This window comes from Sinocyclocheilus anshuiensis, unplaced genomic scaffold (assembly GCF_001515605.1).
Source record: "Sinocyclocheilus anshuiensis isolate Anshui unplaced genomic scaffold, SAMN03320099.WGS_v1.1 scaffold1805, whole genome shotgun sequence".
Classification (NCBI taxonomy): domain Eukaryota; kingdom Metazoa; phylum Chordata; class Actinopteri; order Cypriniformes; family Cyprinidae; genus Sinocyclocheilus; species Sinocyclocheilus anshuiensis.
Window position 1 is genome coordinate 86,598 of NW_015540382.1, and position 17,914 is coordinate 104,511.

General features: G+C 38.4%; 2 protein-coding genes across 5 annotated transcripts in view; both read right to left on the bottom strand.

The window, feature by feature from the left end:
- The window catches only part of pparg (peroxisome proliferator-activated receptor gamma), a 30,231-nt gene extending 26,990 nt beyond the window's left edge, over positions 1-3,241 (bottom strand). The window contains exon 1 of one of the 3 annotated variants that reach the window (XM_016484591.1): positions 2,978-3,241. Coding sequence is in view for 1 of the 3 variants with exons in the window: in XM_016484590.1 (XP_016340076.1) it covers positions 2,853-2,898 (46 nt within the window). In the remaining 2 variants the exon portion in view is untranslated. The other 2 variants (XM_016484592.1, XM_016484590.1) reach the window with 2 other exon arrangements.
- Positions 3,242-3,316: 75 nt separating this feature from the next.
- The window catches only part of syn2b (synapsin IIb), an 84,730-nt gene continuing 70,132 nt past the window's right edge, over positions 3,317-17,914 (bottom strand). The window contains exons 6-13 of one of the 2 annotated variants that reach the window (XM_016484598.1): positions 17,320-17,382; positions 16,216-16,358; positions 15,797-15,871; positions 14,076-14,178; positions 12,084-12,236; positions 11,517-11,583; positions 6,989-7,652; positions 5,290-6,237 (exon numbers count right to left, since the gene is read on the bottom strand). In XM_016484598.1, the coding sequence (XP_016340084.1) occupies positions 6,108-6,237; positions 6,989-7,652; positions 11,517-11,583; positions 12,084-12,236; positions 14,076-14,178; positions 15,797-15,871; positions 16,216-16,358; positions 17,320-17,382 (1,398 nt within the window). In that variant the 3' untranslated portion in view covers positions 5,290-6,107. Of the gene's footprint in view, positions 3,348-5,289; positions 6,238-6,988; positions 7,653-11,007; positions 11,584-12,083; positions 12,237-14,075; positions 14,179-15,796; positions 15,872-16,215; positions 16,359-17,319; positions 17,383-17,914 lie in introns of those variants that run through there. The other variant, XR_001634117.1, reaches the window with a different exon arrangement.

Below are 17,914 nucleotides of genomic sequence, written 5' to 3' on the forward strand. Positions count from 1 at the left end.
ACACACACACACACACACACACACACACACACACACACACACACACACACACACACACACAGTAATCAGCTTATACTGAAAAAGCTGTACCGTGAAGACTGTGTTTACTGAGTGTTCAGGTCTCAGTAGTTTTCAGTGCATCAGAACTAAATGAGCAAAGAGCCAGAATCTGTCAGTAGCATGTGCAGTACAAAGTGACAAGCATTTTAGCATTAAAAATCAGTCTAAACAGGGTTTCTGCTGCGATTTCCACACCTTACATTTATGACAACAGGGTAAAGTCCACCTCGGTGCACGCCAGTTATATAACAGGTCAGACTGTCTCATCTCAAACGGCTTCACTGTACATTCCCTGAGCTTTTCAACATGCTAAAATCTGAAAACTCATTGAAAATCTGGGATTTAAACACTAATTCAACCAAAGAAAAAAATGGTAACACTTTATTTTGATGGTCTACTAACTCTCATCAGAGTATTAGTAGACTGCTTTCTTAATATCTGCTAACCCTTTATTGTGATGGTGTCCCAACAGACCTTCTACTCACTATAAGTGACTTTGCAAGTGCATGCCAACTTATTCTAACCCTAACCCTACCAGTCTACTAATACTCTACTAATACTTTAATTTCTAGAGTTGTGCGCAACAGAATGTGTTAAAGAGACCATCAAAATAAAGTGAAACGAAAAAAATTTAAATAAATAAATAAATAAAACTTAAAAAAAAACCAAAATAAAAAAAAATAAAATAATATATATATTAAATATATAAAATATAATATATAAAAAAATATTTTCGATTTCTAGGCAACTAATCAAATTCTCTTGCTTCCACTAAAGCACAAAATTTTGTTTTTAAATCATGCACATCAAAGAAATAAAATATTGAATTTATGTTCACATTTAAAATCACAATACTGATGATATAGTTTGTAATGGAACATTCGTGTTAAAACAGACAACAGGTGCATTTTCACTAGTCTCAGACTTTTGGACCCCACTGTACAACACACACAAACACAACGACGACGTAAACAGCACACTGTACATAAGACAAATGTGCATGTACACATCACAATAAAACACACAACAATTACGGGCAGAACTCTGAGTCCAAGTGAATAAATTTCAATTTCGGTTTTCAGTTTCTGTTTTTTATTTTCCTTTTTTTTTTCTTGCCCTCCCACTTTTACGATTACTTACTATGCAAAAGTACAGTCTGAACAGAATGACAAAGCTGACCTCAGATTTACGGGCAAAGCAGAATTAGATATTTCGTGACCACTCTTTCATATTAATTTCGCAATTTGTGTAACGCATCAGAAATGTCATAAGGTTCTTTGATTTCCCTAAATAACAGCAGGCCAGACTTTGTGCGTTAGTCGCTATTTGTGACTGTCACAAGAATCTGACTTCAGTTCTTGAATTAAAGGGTGCTTACATCGGCAAATATATTTTGTTCTTTTTTATAGATACGTTACTGAAGTTCATGAATTAGAACATGATGAAACTTACGCTAGTAGATGTCAGCCTTCATTCAGTTCTGGTAGATAATGTTTTAGTGAAAATTCATACTGTGCTGTCAACAATCACATCAAATCAACAAACAAACAAACAAATAAAATACAGTAATTACAGTAAATGACTTCATCTGACTCAAATGATTGTGACATGAGATTACATACACGCAGCTATAGTTTGAAGAGTATGTTAGCTGGGCAACTTGATCAGTTTCAACATATTTTTACAGTGTTTTTACAATACAAAATTTGGTTCTAAAGCAGAGAATAGTGCTTCACAAAAACCCAGTGATCACACGCGGCAGTGGATAGGAAACAACACTAAGGTTTCATATATTTACCATCTCCATAATGATGCTTTACATCGATTTTAGACATCTAGTAAGTAGTAAATGTTATTTGAGAGTATTTTTGTAAATTTGACACATAGAACTTTTACTCAGTTAAAACATGCAAAGTAATTGGCTCTATTAAGCCAGAATTTTCACGTTCAAACACTCCAGACGAAACACAGCTTAATCTCTACAGTCTAAATCTCAGCTTAAATATAGTTTGTGTTGTGATTGCTGAAAAATCAATTCTCTGTTTAAAATACAGTTGAAAGTAAAAAAAAAATACAAAAATAAAAAATTGAACTAAGCAGCATATAGTGGGCTATTTGGACAGATTTGGACATTTAAGAGAAATAACAAAACATCACATCAAGTATCATCTGTTCTTCAATTCTGAAGGAGCTTTTATCAGAGCTAATTTTTGAGATTTGGTGATTTTGGGATGTTTTTTTAGTGTTCACACAGGTGTGCTATCAGAGGAACCACAGATGTAGAGGAACACACACACACACACACACAAAACAAACAAACAATATATTATTGTTTTAGCATTTTAACCCTAAAAAACGTTTTACTATTGTTTTTTAATACGCCAAAAGCAATGGCATTCAAACAGTGTAGCCAAACTGTCCAAATACTTTTGGAGGCCTCTATATTGATCAAAATGTACTGTAAATTGTTCACTATAACAGTCAAACGCTTTCCACTAAATAAACCCAGACAGAAACATCCCTGGTAATGCTGATGATTTCTGCTGTAGTCTGATATCTAATGTGAAGATTTTACAGCGATGTTACGGTGTCTCAATTCATAAATCGCAGCCAAGAAGAACAGGACATTTTCCTGAACGTCCCCGACTGTTGAAATCTATCAAAATCTGTAAAACCACACTCGCCTGTTACTCAACAGTGTATTCAGAGATTCTCAGAATTCATCTCAAAAAGCCTGCTTTATGCACTTTATTCATATAAAGTAATATTATAAGATCTTGGTTCACACTTACCCGAAGTATATGATGGCTTTTTAATAGTGAAACGGCTGTGCAGCATGTATGTAAGTTAGCAGACTCAGAGTAAACGAGCAGTATTCACCTGCTGCTCACTAGAGGTGGTCTGTGAGTGCACTGACCTGCAGGGGTCTCTTGAAGGTGTTCAGTGACGCTAAAGATACGTCCTCCTGGTGTCAGCACCAAACTCTGCTGCTGTGTGTGAGAGCTGCTGTCCGGTGTGCCGCGCGCGAGAGCTCCACAGCAGGCTGCGTGCAACAGGTTCGGCTCGGGCTGAGTTACAGTGCAGGAGTCAGGGCTTGAGATCTATGAAGCGCAGAGATGCGCGGGGCAAGAAGAATACAACTAGTGACGGTGTCTCAAACCTAGCGAGCTGCCTACCTAGACAGCATTGCTTTTGGGGGATTATATGCGCTTTCCTCCCTCTCTCTCTCTCTCTCTCTCTCTGTCTCGCGCGCGCGCACACACACACACACACACACACACACACATCTATAATAGATGTGCCCAAAAATGTTGCACGCGTCTATAAAGGTCTATTTAAAGACTATATAAATTACACTATACAGATTCGATGCATAAAGTGATTCTATTTTAAAACATGATGTAGTTTAAGTATTTCTACACGATTCAAAAAATCTGTTCTAAATTATATATATAAATTATTATTATTAGATTTAGATTAAAAAAAATGATGCATAATGCTCTTTAAACCAAAAAAAAACAAACAAAAAAGACTCTTCAGATTCGAAATTATTCTTTGATCAAAAGAACTTTTCAATAAATGTTCGAAAAGATTATTTGAAAATGCCCAAAACTCTAATAGCGTCTAGTTAGGCAGCTCGGCATGGTTTGAGACGCGGCCACTCTGTTTCTCCTCCCATCAGGAACACCTTTGGAACATATGGAGCAATGCGGAAGAGCCAAGGAAATCTGTGCCAAATTAACTGCGTTACGCCAAGTTTACGTAACTATGCACTACCGATTACTCCACCTGCACCCAGTGAGATCACGAAAAATGCTTCAAGCGCTAAAACTAGTAATTTAGGCATTTAGCCAAATTTCATTTAGATATTTTGTTTAAATATCATTATTGGTATGGTGAAGTTCATACAGCTAGATTCCTTATGAACGCTTCGTTTTATGTGGAATTGCATGAGGAAGTGCACCGCTGCTTTCAGCTGGCAAACAATGAAGCCAAATCATATTTGTTTGTAATAATCATTACATCAGGTCGTATCAAAGTATGAACTCTTAATAGATTCAGCGTGGGCAGTTTCTCTCAATTTCCCTCTGTGTATCATTGAGCCTTTCTGCCTCAGCTGCTTTTGAAATCCACTGCAATAGCTATAACAATTATTTGAAGTTACAGATATTGTTTCACATGATCACACGTTTAGATACAGATGTGGAGAGAGGCAGACAGGTTGGACGTCTCTAACATCAATCATGTGACTTGGACAAAACCATTGAGAGAGAAAAGACAGTTTTCTTCTGACAGAGTGAAGTGACAGGCTGTGTGCACATATTAGTGTCATTCATTAGCAGGATTGCTATGTATGAATAAAAAATAATACTTTAATATGTAAGGAAGGGGTGGAGTCATGTAGTGATGACAAAGTGATTTGCTCCTAGAATACAAGTGCAATGTGAGAATTAAACAATGCAAGTTTTTCTGTTCCTGAATTTGTAGCCCTGACTCTTCTGTAGTGTCCTCTGTCTTTATAACTAAAAAGGGAAGATGTGACAAGGATTATAATTACATTCTGATATCAGCCCTTATCACATCACATTTAAAATATTATTGAGAGTTGAATTATAGTTTTGAAGACATGTGTTTTCACTGTATGTCATGGGAAGGTAGATTTACTTCATTATCAGACCTGTGGAGCTCTTGAGTCTTGTGACAAATGAGTGCTAATGACTTTCAAGGCGTTCAGGGTCTACGTTTTTTCCCCACTCACTTTTTGTATAATAGTGTTAGTATAGTTTACTGGATATGTGATGGCATAGGCTGACCAACATTTACCATTTAACCATAAACAGTTAGCAAAATATTAGTCATCTACTGCCACCTTCTGGAAATGCATATTCTCTAAGCTTCATGAATACAGTTGCTCACTTTTTCAATCTTGCTCCACAAATAAGAGTTGCACGCTTTAGCCATCTCTCAGACGAGACTAAAGATTTATTTGTCACAAAGTACACAACATTTTTTTTTTCCAAAGCATAACTTTTGAAAACCAAATGACCAGGGTAATTGGTGTTTGCACTTACTGATTGGGTCCTCTGGTTCTAAAAATGTGAAGAAACAAACAAATACTGCAAAAAAAGGTTACAAATACATGCATAACGACGGTACGTGTCGCCACTCGATGCTTCAGCTAAATGTACACATAATGGGCAGACTGCAAACGGAGCACAGAGCACGCCGGTATGTCAGTGGAATGATGTGCCACATGTTTATTGACACTTGTACAGAGAAAACAATTATCACCGGGTCATGCAAAGCAATATCATTGCGCACAAAGAAAACACAACACGAACAGTGTGACGCCAGAATAAACATATATTCAAATTAAACTCCTGAGATGTTAAACATACAGTACAATACAATATGCAGAGATACTATAAACATGGCACTCATGAATATCTTGACAGGTTGATAAGTGCTGGATGCAAGCTATGCCGCTAAAACACCAGGCGTTCCACTGAAACCCCACCACTGCACTGAAACCGACCAGTCCAAGCATTGATTACTGTAGGAAACTTGAATAGGAAAGTGCTTTTATAAAGATCCCGAGGAATTGTTGAACTAATGTCTTACTGGCTAATGCTTACAACACACCAACTAGTTACACGCACACACACTACAGGGGATAAACAAGGGAAACTAGTCACAAATATTTGCCTCTGGGTAAAGAAAACACACTACCACGATACAGCTACAACATCGAGGGGTTATAGACGACTTCTGCATACTCCAGCCTCCTGTAACTGATCACTTAAGAGCCATCCCCTCCTCATATAAATCCCAGTGTTTCGGGGCAGAGCGACTCAAAAAAATGTAAACACCAACATCTTGCGAGAACAATCACTGTACATCACTCTAACCTTCTTAATTAACACTCGGATAATTACAGCAGAGTTGGGAGGAGGGGTTAAATGTACACAGCTACATGGAATTAACCTCAGACCAGGATGCATATCTGTCAAGTCCCTGGCCACCTTTTGGGCTGCGGGAGTTTGTCATTAGTCAGAGAACAGGCTTGCAAAAGACTTTCGCAAGTTTCGAATGGTCTCCGCCTTAGCTTCATCCTCGTTGCTGGAGCGGAAGGTCTCGCCAAAGGCGTTGAAGGCGTTGGTCAGGGACTGGGATTTGCTGCAAAACAGTGAGCACAGTAGAAGGCAAATTAGACCATCTTTGAAGTTACGCCTTCATTTGGGCATTCATGTAATTTCAGTGAACACGAAAGTAAGGTGTTGAAGTCAGAGGATCCCAATCCCACTCATGGAGATTTACCTTCCTGCAGAGTTTGCAGCTCTAAACCAGGCCAATCACAGGATTCGATTTCACTTGAAACGCACAAGTGGGTAAGGTAGAGCAGAGCTGAGTCGTGCAGGAAGGTAGGACTGCATTCCAACTCACATACTGTCTGTCCTATATTCTATGCTACGCTTGGATTAGTAGGTCCCAAAACATAGTACATTGAAAAAAAAAGAGAACTGATTTGCATCATTTCTTCAACTTCGGCATATTGACTTACTTCATATGTCAAAGTTAAGGTTTACCACCACCAGCATAGTGTATACATTTTTATAGCAGTCAAAATGGGATTTAGCCCACTTCTCTAGGAGAGGCACCCCTAATGTAGGACAGGGGTGTCCAATCCTGCTCCTGGAGCGCCAACATCCTGCAGAGCTTAGCTCCAACCAGCTCCAACACAGTTGCGTGGAAGTTTCTATTGAGTCTGAAGACCTTGATTAGTTGGTTCAGGTGTGTTTAATTAGGGTTGGGGCTAAACGCTGCAGGACAGTGGCCCTCCAGGAATTGCAGAACGGTTTCTTGGACATGGACATGCCTTGCAGCAAATGATCTCCAAGCACTGAAGCAATAGTGAAAAGATTCTTACTTCAACAGAGGATGAGTTGACTTCTGCTGGGGTGCAGGCTGATCCTCCACAGGAGGCTGAGAATGGGTGGGTTTCACTGGGGTAGGTTGGGCCAGGGCCGGGGTGGGAGCAGGGGAAGGAGTTGCTCTAACAGGGGCTGAGAGTGCCTCAGATGGAGCAGTAGTCTGATCTTGGGCTTCAGGTTTGACTTGCTCTCTGAGCACCGGTTTAGGCTGGAGCTGAGGTTTAGCTGGCGATGGGGGTTTAATAGGAACTTTGGCTGGGGATTGCTCTTGAGCAAGGACCGGATCTGGCTGGGTTTGACCAGGATTCTGATCTCTGTCTCCCAGTTGAGCTTTTGGTTGGGCCTTGGTGGGAGGTGGGGTTTGGGGTTTGGGTTGGATCTGAGGCTTGGAGTTCCTCCGAACTGGAGGCACAGGCTTTGGGGGAAGTGGTTTGGGAGGTTGGGGGTTTGGGGGCAGTTCTGTTGGCTTCCCTGGAATGGGTTCAGGTGCGGCTTGAGCCTGGGGTTTGGGCTGCTGCGTGGTGGGTGGTAGAGTTGGGGTAGGGACTGCTTTGGGCACAGGCTCAGGGACTGCTTTGGGCACAGGCTCCTGGGCAGGGACTGGCTCAGGTGTAGATTCTTGACTCTTAGGTTGTGGTTCTTGGGGTTTCACTGCCCCCCCTAGGTTTAGTACAAAAGAGAGTCATCATATTATAACATTTTTACACGTTGAAGCTTGCAAGAAGGTTTTAAATCCAGCACCGGAAACTTTGCATGATTTATGATAAAAAATGAAGGCGCCCCCAAGACTGGCCAAAGTAACTATACACAGGGTAATGCCAAATATAAGGATAGTCATGTCTACAAAGCAAAAGGAAAATGCTTTTTTACTCCAAACAAGCAGAATGAAAATAAACGGGACATTTAGCTTGCAGCAGTATCATAGGTGTGGATGTGAAGAGTAATAGCTGCAGGTTCACAACAACAGATCATGCATACAAAAGAACCGAGACCCAGAGGCTGCATGCGCCTTCTTCAAAACAAAGACTGCATTTCTTTTAGTTTTCACCCCTGGCCTTAATGGGGATGTTTTGCCTTGCATTGTTTTAGATATACTCTGTTGTATGTTTTATACAAAATCAGAAGTATTCTTTATACATAACAAACAGAAGGAACAACTGGGATACATGCAGGAGCAGGTAAAATGTGGGAGGTTCTTTGTTCTCTTGAGTATGAGAGATAATTACGTAATGATCTAGTGAGTGAGGTGTGTCTTGTGGTTTTGCTTGTTTGTTCAAAAATACTTGATTATGTTTCCTGATATCTCACTATAACTGAACATACAGTAGGCTTGACCCTTTAGCAAGTTTACAAAGACACTCAGAAGAATCTCATGTCTTTCTTAAAGGGTATTCCATTTGAAATGAAGCTAATGAAAATATCATTCAGTAACACAGAACAGTTAGTCTGGAAAATGGGAGCTTTATTACTTTGGACATGAGGGGGAAAGACTAGATCTATATCAGACAATAATCACAGGTGAAACCCAGTACAAAAGAGAGTCATCATATTATAACATTTTTACACGTTGAAGCTTGCAAGAAGGTTTTAAATCCAGCACCGGAAACTTTGCATGATTTATGATAAAAAATGAAGGCGCCCCCAAGACTGGCCAAAGTAACTATACACAGGGTAATGCCAAATATAAGGATAGTCATGTCTACAAAGCAAAAGGAAAATGCTTTTTTACTCCAAACAAGCAGAATGAAAATAAACGGGACATTTAGCTTGCAGCAGTATCATAGGTGTGGATGTGAAGAGTAATAGCTGCAGGTTCACAACAACAGATCATGCATACAAAAGAACCGAGACCCAGAGGCTGCATGCGCCTTCTTCAAAACAAAGACTGCATTTCTTTTAGTTTTCACCCCTGGCCTTAATGGGGATGTTTTGCCTTGCATTGTTTTAGATATACTCTGTTGTATGTTTTATACAAAATCAGAAGTATTCTTTATACATAACAAACAGAAGGAACAACTGGGATACATGCAGGAGCAGGTAAAATGTGGGAGGTTCTTTGTTCTCTTGAGTATGAGAGATAATTACGTAATGATCTAGTGAGTGAGGTGTGTCTTGTGGTTTTGCTTGTTTGTTCAAAAATACTTGATTATGTTTCCTGATATCTCACTATAACTGAACATACAGTAGGCTTGACCCTTTAGCAAGTTTACAAAGACACTCAGAAGAATCTCATGTCTTTCTTAAAGGGTATTCCATTTGAAATGAAGCTAATGAAAATATCATTCAGTAACACAGAACAGTTAGTCTGGAAAATGGGAGCTTTATTACTTTGGACATGAGGGGGAAAGACTAGATCTATATCAGACAATAATCACAGGTGAAACCCAAGTACTGGATTTAAAGAGGCAGTGACATCAGCAAAGCCTAATCAAGTCAATGGGAATGAAGTCAGAGCACACTATGGGACGCTACATCAGCATATAGCGATGGAGATCTGATTGTTCACAAGTGGACATTATTTTCAGTGTGTTTGATGAGTATATTCATTGATTTCATTAGTTATAATTTTCACACAAAAAAATATTTCAGGTTTTCCCATTCTTTGGTAATGCATGCAAATATACTTAAGTAAACACTTCCCATGCAATATAAGGACATATTTTAAACTCTGAACATATATACCTCTTGCAAATTATAGATACCATCTTGCATGTTGATAAAACAGTTAAAAACATCAATATACAGAACAGGCACTACACTGATAACACCCCAGATATACATATTCAGCCTTGTCCAAGAACACTAAGAATCATGTCTTTATAAGTGGAAAAGCTCATTGTAAAATATTGCATTATTAAATGTCAAGGCCAATTCGGTATCACTATATTAGCTTATTTAATTTAATGTATTTGCATACAAAAACAGTGACTCCACTGAATGGCTAAAAAGCGGTACTTCTAAATGACCTCTTATAGGGATACTATAAAATTGCATTGCATTCATGACGCACAGGTGACGGCTGTGAGAGAAATATCTCAAATCAGTTTTTAAACAGTCGTAATATAGATTATTGAAAGGTATCTCTTAATATTTGCTTTCTTATTTGGGTGAATGTCACAAAAAAACATGTCTAGGTCATATTTCACGACAAAATAAAAATAAAACGAAAGTATATTGAACAAAATGAAATTCTCATTACTGCAGTGCATCCAGACATTTTACTTTGAGGTTTTTTGCTATTTCCTATTTTTTGTGGTGATTCTCTTTAGATTCTGATTGGTGTATACTATGTGTGTGTTTTTCATTTAAATAGTTAAAATATGCAGTGATCCCCCCCCTTTAATCGTCATGAAAATAATGCAAAAAAATTGCAAAGCAAAAAACCTCAATGGCTTTATTTTCATTATGCAAAATATAAGTTCTTGTATATTCTTTTGATTTTGGGGTGATATATTAACATGACGCATTCTTGACAGGTTTCTTGTGGTTTGACTATTCCACTACAGTAAGTTTTGTATTGCTCAGAAGGATATGTAACATAAACTGACAGTCAAGAGGTCATGGGAGGAAAGACTCATCTGCTAAATCTAGCCTCCTATTCTGAAACCTTCATTAAACCTGATCCTAAAATTGACTGGCTTAAGTTTGAAATGTAATGGCCATTCAGTTTTATGGAAATCCTTCGGATGGCTTATCTGTTTACAGTTCAACAGGCTGAAAGAAAATCTTCTTGGTAACCTTGAGAAAACAAATGTTTAAGACAGCTTCAAACAATTCCAAAGAACCACCTTCCAACACCTCTTTAGAAATCATGCTGAAAAATAGTAAAAACACACATCTTATTTTTTAAAACAGAAAGTTATTGAATGCACATGTTGTGTATTCAGCATGTAAAGACATGGACTTACAACAGCAAGCTTGCTTGCACATCACTCATGCAAAACCACAAACACTACATTCAAATAACAAAAAAGAAAAAAGAAAAACAACAGCATCACACATATAGCACACGCACACACACAAATGTTACAGCACACATCCGAAAGCAAAGAAATCTCAGCTAGACGATTAGAAACTACCCTTACTGAAATAAGTTCAAGTTGTACAAAAGGTCATAAGTCTTTCATAGTACATATTGACCACATGAGACACCACAGCACTGGACTTTGCATAGGCACAGTTAGAATTGTTCTTTAGCTGGCAGCGACAACCCTGGAAACCACACGACTAACTAACAAGGAAACGAATGCAGCCATCAGAAGCAAATAGGGACAGAAATGTGAACAGTACAGAAAAACACTTCATAGGGGCGAACGACACAGTCAAGGCAGATTCTGAAGAGCACAAGCTCCAAACCACTGCATCTGTCACTATCCTAACCTCAACCAGCACCAGTGAACTGAGCTTTTGTTTTATTGTGGGCTGAACCGTGTATCTGGAATTGTGGCAGTAGAAATCATTTTGCCTGGACTTGTTTTGGTCCGACTGCAACTCCGTTACAGTCGAGAATGTACTGCAAACAACCTTGTGGAGGGGTCCGCTGGCCAAGGGTCTTGCTGGGGTCAGTCAGGCTTTCTTTTAAGGCAGCGCTCTGTAGACACACACAAACAAACACACTCAAATGTTTTTCATTCTTAGTGCATTTCTATTGATTCCACACCAGGGGGCAACACTAGACAGAAAGAAGGGCCACAGAAACTATTTTTGGGAGAAAATGCTTTGCTAATTTAATGGGACAGTTCACCCCAAAAAATACAATTCTGTCATTATTTACTCATTCTCATGTTGTTCCAAACCTGTATGGTTTTCAAAAGAAGATGTCTCAGTGTTTTGTTGTTGTAGCAGCAGGTTTTCCATTTACCTAAGAAGACCTGGCAAACTATTTAACAAACCTGTCTGAGACTGAGAGCAATTATCTAAAATGATATGAGAAATAAATCGAACAAACACTTTCTTAGAAAAACTACAATCTGAATGTGTATTGTACTGAAATCCTTCTGATATGTCACTTAATTGCATAATAATTTGGAACACAGTGTATATTCTGTTAGAGTGTTCCGGTCCAGTAACACTGGGGTTTGACGACCGTACTTGTGCAGGTTGTACAGTGGTTGGAGGTCTTTGTGGGGATCGAGCTGCTATGCGGCCCGGTTCCTGGTTCATCTTGGCCAGGACGATGGCAGCGATCAGCTGCCGGTCCTCCAGCTGGTGATCTCCAATCAGCTGCATCGATGAGCCCACCACCTACAGCCAAACACATGCAACAGCATTGCTACAGGAAGATTGAGCGATCTATCTGTAAACATCCAGCAGATGCAACATAGTGGAACTGATGTCCATGCTTTCAGACTGAAGTGTGTGTGATGTGCTGCTCCCGCTCTCAGTGAGGATGCACTCATTCACTGTGTGCTAACATAGAAAACAGTTTCCATAGCAACACAGCCATGTCAAGACTAAGACAAAACATTTCAACAGCAACATGTACAGAGAGAAATCTATGCTTTGATCATTATAGTCCATCATCTGACATGAGATTATTCGTCAGACTTGAAGCCATTTGCATAGACACACATCTCTAAGCTATAAAGGAATTATGATTTTCGTTTTGGAGACAATGAGATGATTTTGTCATTGTGGCATGCCACTGCGAGAAAACAATCATGACCACATCCTTCCATGATGGAAACTCACAATATTGTCTTTTTTTTTTTTACCACATCAAAATAAATGTACTGAAAGCACTAGAAATGAGGCATGTTTCTGATAAATGTTATTGTCTTGTGAGATCAAGAAATATCTCATTATTGTCAATGTCCACTCCCAAAGAGACAAAAACTGCAACCTGTTCAACAGTCCTGAGCATCACTGTGTCTGATTAAGACCAGGCAGTTTGAGTTTCAATTTGTAACTAGTGTGCAGTGGTTACTGTTTAATCAGAGTGATGTATTTCATTTGGAAGCCGTACAATTTCTTTGTGTGTTGAAGAGAGCCAAATTGAAGAGATTCTGTAATAACTGTTCTCATTCACTGAAACACTCAAAATAACACAAAATAACGTTAGGACACAGCTTTGTGTCTTGTGACCGATTGCGACACGCTAAAGGTTTGGATTTATCTTCTCAATGAGAAAAGGGAAGATGCCCAGCACTTCAAACTTTGACTTTGTTCCTCACACAAAGCTATCGTTTGGCTTCAGAAGACATGCAATGCTCGGTGCTAAAAATCACTGAAGTCATTTTGTTGTAAAGAAATGATTGTAACTGTACTTTTATGTGCATGTTATGTCTTTTACATTGCTGAGAGGTGCTTTAGAGGTTTAGGTGTACTCAGGTGCTCAAAAATAGCCTCTTAATAGTGTACTGTAATTAAAAGTATTGTGTCTCTAAATCTATCTGGCTGTTATGTGTTATAGTGTTTAAAATGGATTTGATTTATAGGGCTGGGATGGAGTTCTAAAATCTCATCATGACAGTACAACGTAACAAAACCAATTTATTTTTAGGTATAACAAAACATTGCAGTTAAATCATTGCGAGCTGACATCACAATATAGTGACGCCTGTCTTACGAGGCTGTCCTGGGTTTACTGGCCATGTGGCTAAATGATGCACCACATAGAGTAGTGCACAATATTTATGACATCATTTGTATGAACTGTTCCACATTTTTGGCTAAATTTGGTGTTTAATGCTGAATATAAAGTGAATTACCTGCACATGTGGGGATATTAGCAGGAAATTAAAAACTATAGGAGTGTCCTTAAAATCCTTAAACACTTGAGTTCTACTTTTGCATGAGGAAAAAGTGAGCTTCCAAAGAACTACTGCAATGTCTGACTCACATTCCTAACAATGGATTTGGCAAGGATTTATGTGTTTTCTGCAAAACCTCATAAAGCATGCACACATTTGTCTGTGTCCTGGCACAATACACAGTCACTGCGGTCAGCGCCTCCTCTCATGACTATAATCTTCTGTCTCTTCGTCTGGTGTTGATCTTCAACTATCAGCTCGCATGCAATTATATAGAGGCCGGGTGGCTTATGTAATGCTTGAATCAGTGCTTGCATCACTATGCTCTCACCTCAGTGATATAGTCCTTTCCATCCTTTCCATGTATGGCTTTAACAGCACAGATGTCTAGACCTCCAAAGACATCTGCACAGGCGTCCACCCACAGCTTATATCTGCAGGACAGAAGAGCATGTCACTAAAGAGCTTTCCCGATCACTTCCCAAAGAAATGTGTTGAACTATTATTAAATTAACTCCCTGTTGAACATCCATTTCAACATCCTGATCTACGTCAGTATGGATGTTGCATTTCACATCACATTTATGAATTAAACTCATCTTTTGGTTATGTTGCACTGGTCAGTATGGCAGTCGTCTTGGACTTTATAGAAATTCACAATTTTCTTATTATTCTCACAGATAATTTTGATTCATTTAATCAGCAACTAAGGTTAAAATGTACAGTATTTGCAATGTACATCTGCATCATTTGTATGCATAATTGGGCAGCATATGTGCAGTTTTTGTTTCCAGCACCACATTGATTGGACTAATAAATTCTGAAGCGATTCTGTAGCTTGTTGTTTCTGATCTGTAATGGCCAATCTGGGATACGTTTCCTGTACAATGCCATAACTCACTAGTTAAATACCATAGTGCAATAATGCATTGGTGGAGAAATTAACTAGCTAGTCACGACTGTTTCCCAAAAGCACAGTATTTTTTTAGCACATTAATCGTTCAAACCATGTTGGTTCAACAACATAGGACTGGAATTAATAAAACAATAAGCCCCAAGAAGCCGTGGTTTACAGTGAATTTATAACAGCTAAGGGGCGTTGTTAGGCACGACGCGAAGCGGAGCTGTTATTAATTCACTGTAAACCACGGCTTCAAGGGGCTTATTGCGTTTATAAAACGGTTATTCCATATACGTAGTAAGGTTTCACAAAATAAAACAGAGCAAATAAAGTGTACTGATATTAATAAAAACAGTATTTTCCAGATGCTGAAATCACGGGCCCTCCTAGACATAAGCCTCTTAAAAGATGCTTTCATTCTTTTGAAAGTAAAATATGCATAATGAAATTTGTGTGTGTGTATATACAGTATATATATGTATGTATGTATGGAATGACAGATATACAGTAGAATGTACTGCATGTTGGCTTGCTTATTTTTCTCAAGAGCATGATTTATTTAAGTGCACATGTCATACTAATAGCCCTGATAGCACACATACATCTGGAGACATCTATTGAATGTACGTTGCTCAGACGTTTCCAGTCAGATGTTAAATAAAGGGTTAGAAAATGTCTTTAAGTTGTTTATGATTTAGAATGTATGTAAAACTGCCTTCTTTTTTAAACAGATGTTTTTCTGATGAAGCGCTTTTTACCAGATATCTTGGCACCTCTGAGTGATTACGGAGTTTCAGTTTTATCGACTATTTCATCATGAATTTAGCATCTTTATCTCCAATCAGTCATCTAATACACATGCATGTTCCTGAACAAAACCAGGTGACGCCTTGCAAATAAGACACTTGTCTCTTTTTAATGACATTTTATGACCTCCTTTCTGCTGTCATAAAGCAATTTTTATTAGGACCATTTTTACATTATCTATTAAAAGTTTGCTAAAGCAGTGCACTAGCATAAAGATGCCATCAAAGGTAGTACACTGTACCTGTACATGGACTTAAAGACACAGACCTCATAGAGTCTGTAAAAGCCTCAGTATATTTGGACCAATACAGTTAATCGAAAGCGTTTCTTTCTCTATTACTCACTTGTCAGTCATGGCTACTTGCTCCAGCATGGCAGAGCCAGTGTTTGATTTCCAGTTGCCAGATATGGACGTTCTCCTGTGAATTGAAATAATTTATCATTTCACACATATCACATGCAATGATTTCACCAATCATTATCAAAGGAATTCTTCACCAAAAATTATAATTTGCTATTGCATGAAATCAGAAGATGTATCGACTGCTATTATAAAATGTTTATGGTCATTTGTGCATGCTTTTTGAAGCTCGAAAGCCTCGGTTCCCATTAATTGTCATTTCGTGGATCAGTAAATTCATCAAAATCTTCCTTTTACAGTGTGTTCCACGGAAATAAAGAGAGTCTGTGAGGTTTGGAATGACTTGAGGGTCTACCAGCTTGACATCGATTACTGTAAGCTGCGTCGTGCGCCTGTACTTACATGTAAGCTTTGTAGTCAGAACCGATCTTCTGGACCCTGATGTCATATTTAGCATCAATGAAAGGCTCTGTGGTCGTGTAGGCTTGAGTGATGGCCACAACACTTGCAATGTCTTGGAAGTCACTGTGATTGTCGACTTTCACCTGCCAAGGCAAAGTACCATTAATATGTTGTCATGTTGTTAACGGGCTGAGAGACATATGTTGGGTGAAGTGTGTAATTTCAGTGAAATCAGCAGCTTTGAAAGAAGTATTAAACACTTCTTCTGTCAGCCGTTTTAAATCAAAAAAGGTCATCCCTTCCCCAAACCAAAGCCATGGTTAATACATTGGGTCTCATTCACTAATGGCTGAATGGATTATTAGACCATTTAGAACAAAAGTTATTGATGAATTATGATTTGTGAATATGTTTATATTTCAGATTTCACACACACATTTGTGCATACACACTGCTAGTGAATGAGACCCAACACTATTGTGACTGATACAGTTAACTAACTGAATGCAATGTCTAATGGGGAGCATCAAAATAAAGTGTAATCAAACTATTAAAGACATTTTGCTAATTGAAATGAGCTCAAATTAAAATGGAGACAGAGAAAAAGAATCTAATAACATGACAAACACATGGTAAAATACAAAAAAAAGTACTAAAAATGACTAAAAAAAATAAACTTAAAATGAAAATATAAAAACAAAATCATTTTAGCATACCTTCCCCATTCCAGAATGAGCGTGTCCGATCTTCACCACCGCAGGGAATGTTGGCATTGAGATCTGAAACACAGATTCATTGTTTTCATTGTTGACTTTCATTAATAAACTTATCCATCTTTGGATTAGTTACTGACTTCATGCAAGGATCCAGGAACTGGTCACTATGTCATTTAATCCCAACTATAGGCCAATAAATCTTTCATTGTTTCAACTTCAGTTAGTCATTTATTAGGCATTGCTGCAGTGTAGTGCTTCAGACTGGCTCATCATATCCAGTCTATCAATAACATGACAAACACATGGTAAAATTACAAAAAAGTACTAAAAATGACAAAAAAAAATAAACTTAAAATGAAAATATAAAAACAAAATCATTTTAGCATACCTTCCCCATTCCAGAATGAGCGTGTCCGATCTTCACCACCGCAGGGAATGTTGGCATTGAGATCTGAAACACAGATTCATTGTTTTCATTGTTGACTTTCATTAATAAACTTATCCATGTTTGGATTAGTTACTGACTTCATGCAAGGATCCAGGAACTGGTCACTATGTCATTTAATCCCAACTATAGGCCAATAAATCTTTCATTGTTTCAACTTCAGTTAGTCATTTATTAGGCATTGCTGCAGTGTAGTGCTTCAGACTGGCTCATCATATCCAGTCTATCAATCAAGCGTGTGTGAACAAGACAAGTTTTATGTCTTAAAAACCAGCGACTGATTGCTAACACTGCATGCAACATGACAACCAATTTGACTTCCATAATCTGACACTTCTGAGAGCAACACAGCATTTAACCAGACTTGCTTTTCTCCACGGGGAACTGATAGCATAAAGAGTGTATTTCATATTGGAGTCAGATCTGAATGGATAAGCCACTCCTGAAACTCCACTGGCACAAGAGCATCTCCACCGATCCTAGAGAGAGTGTGTGTGTGTGTGTGTGTGTGTGTGTGTGTGTGTGTGCACTTGTGTGG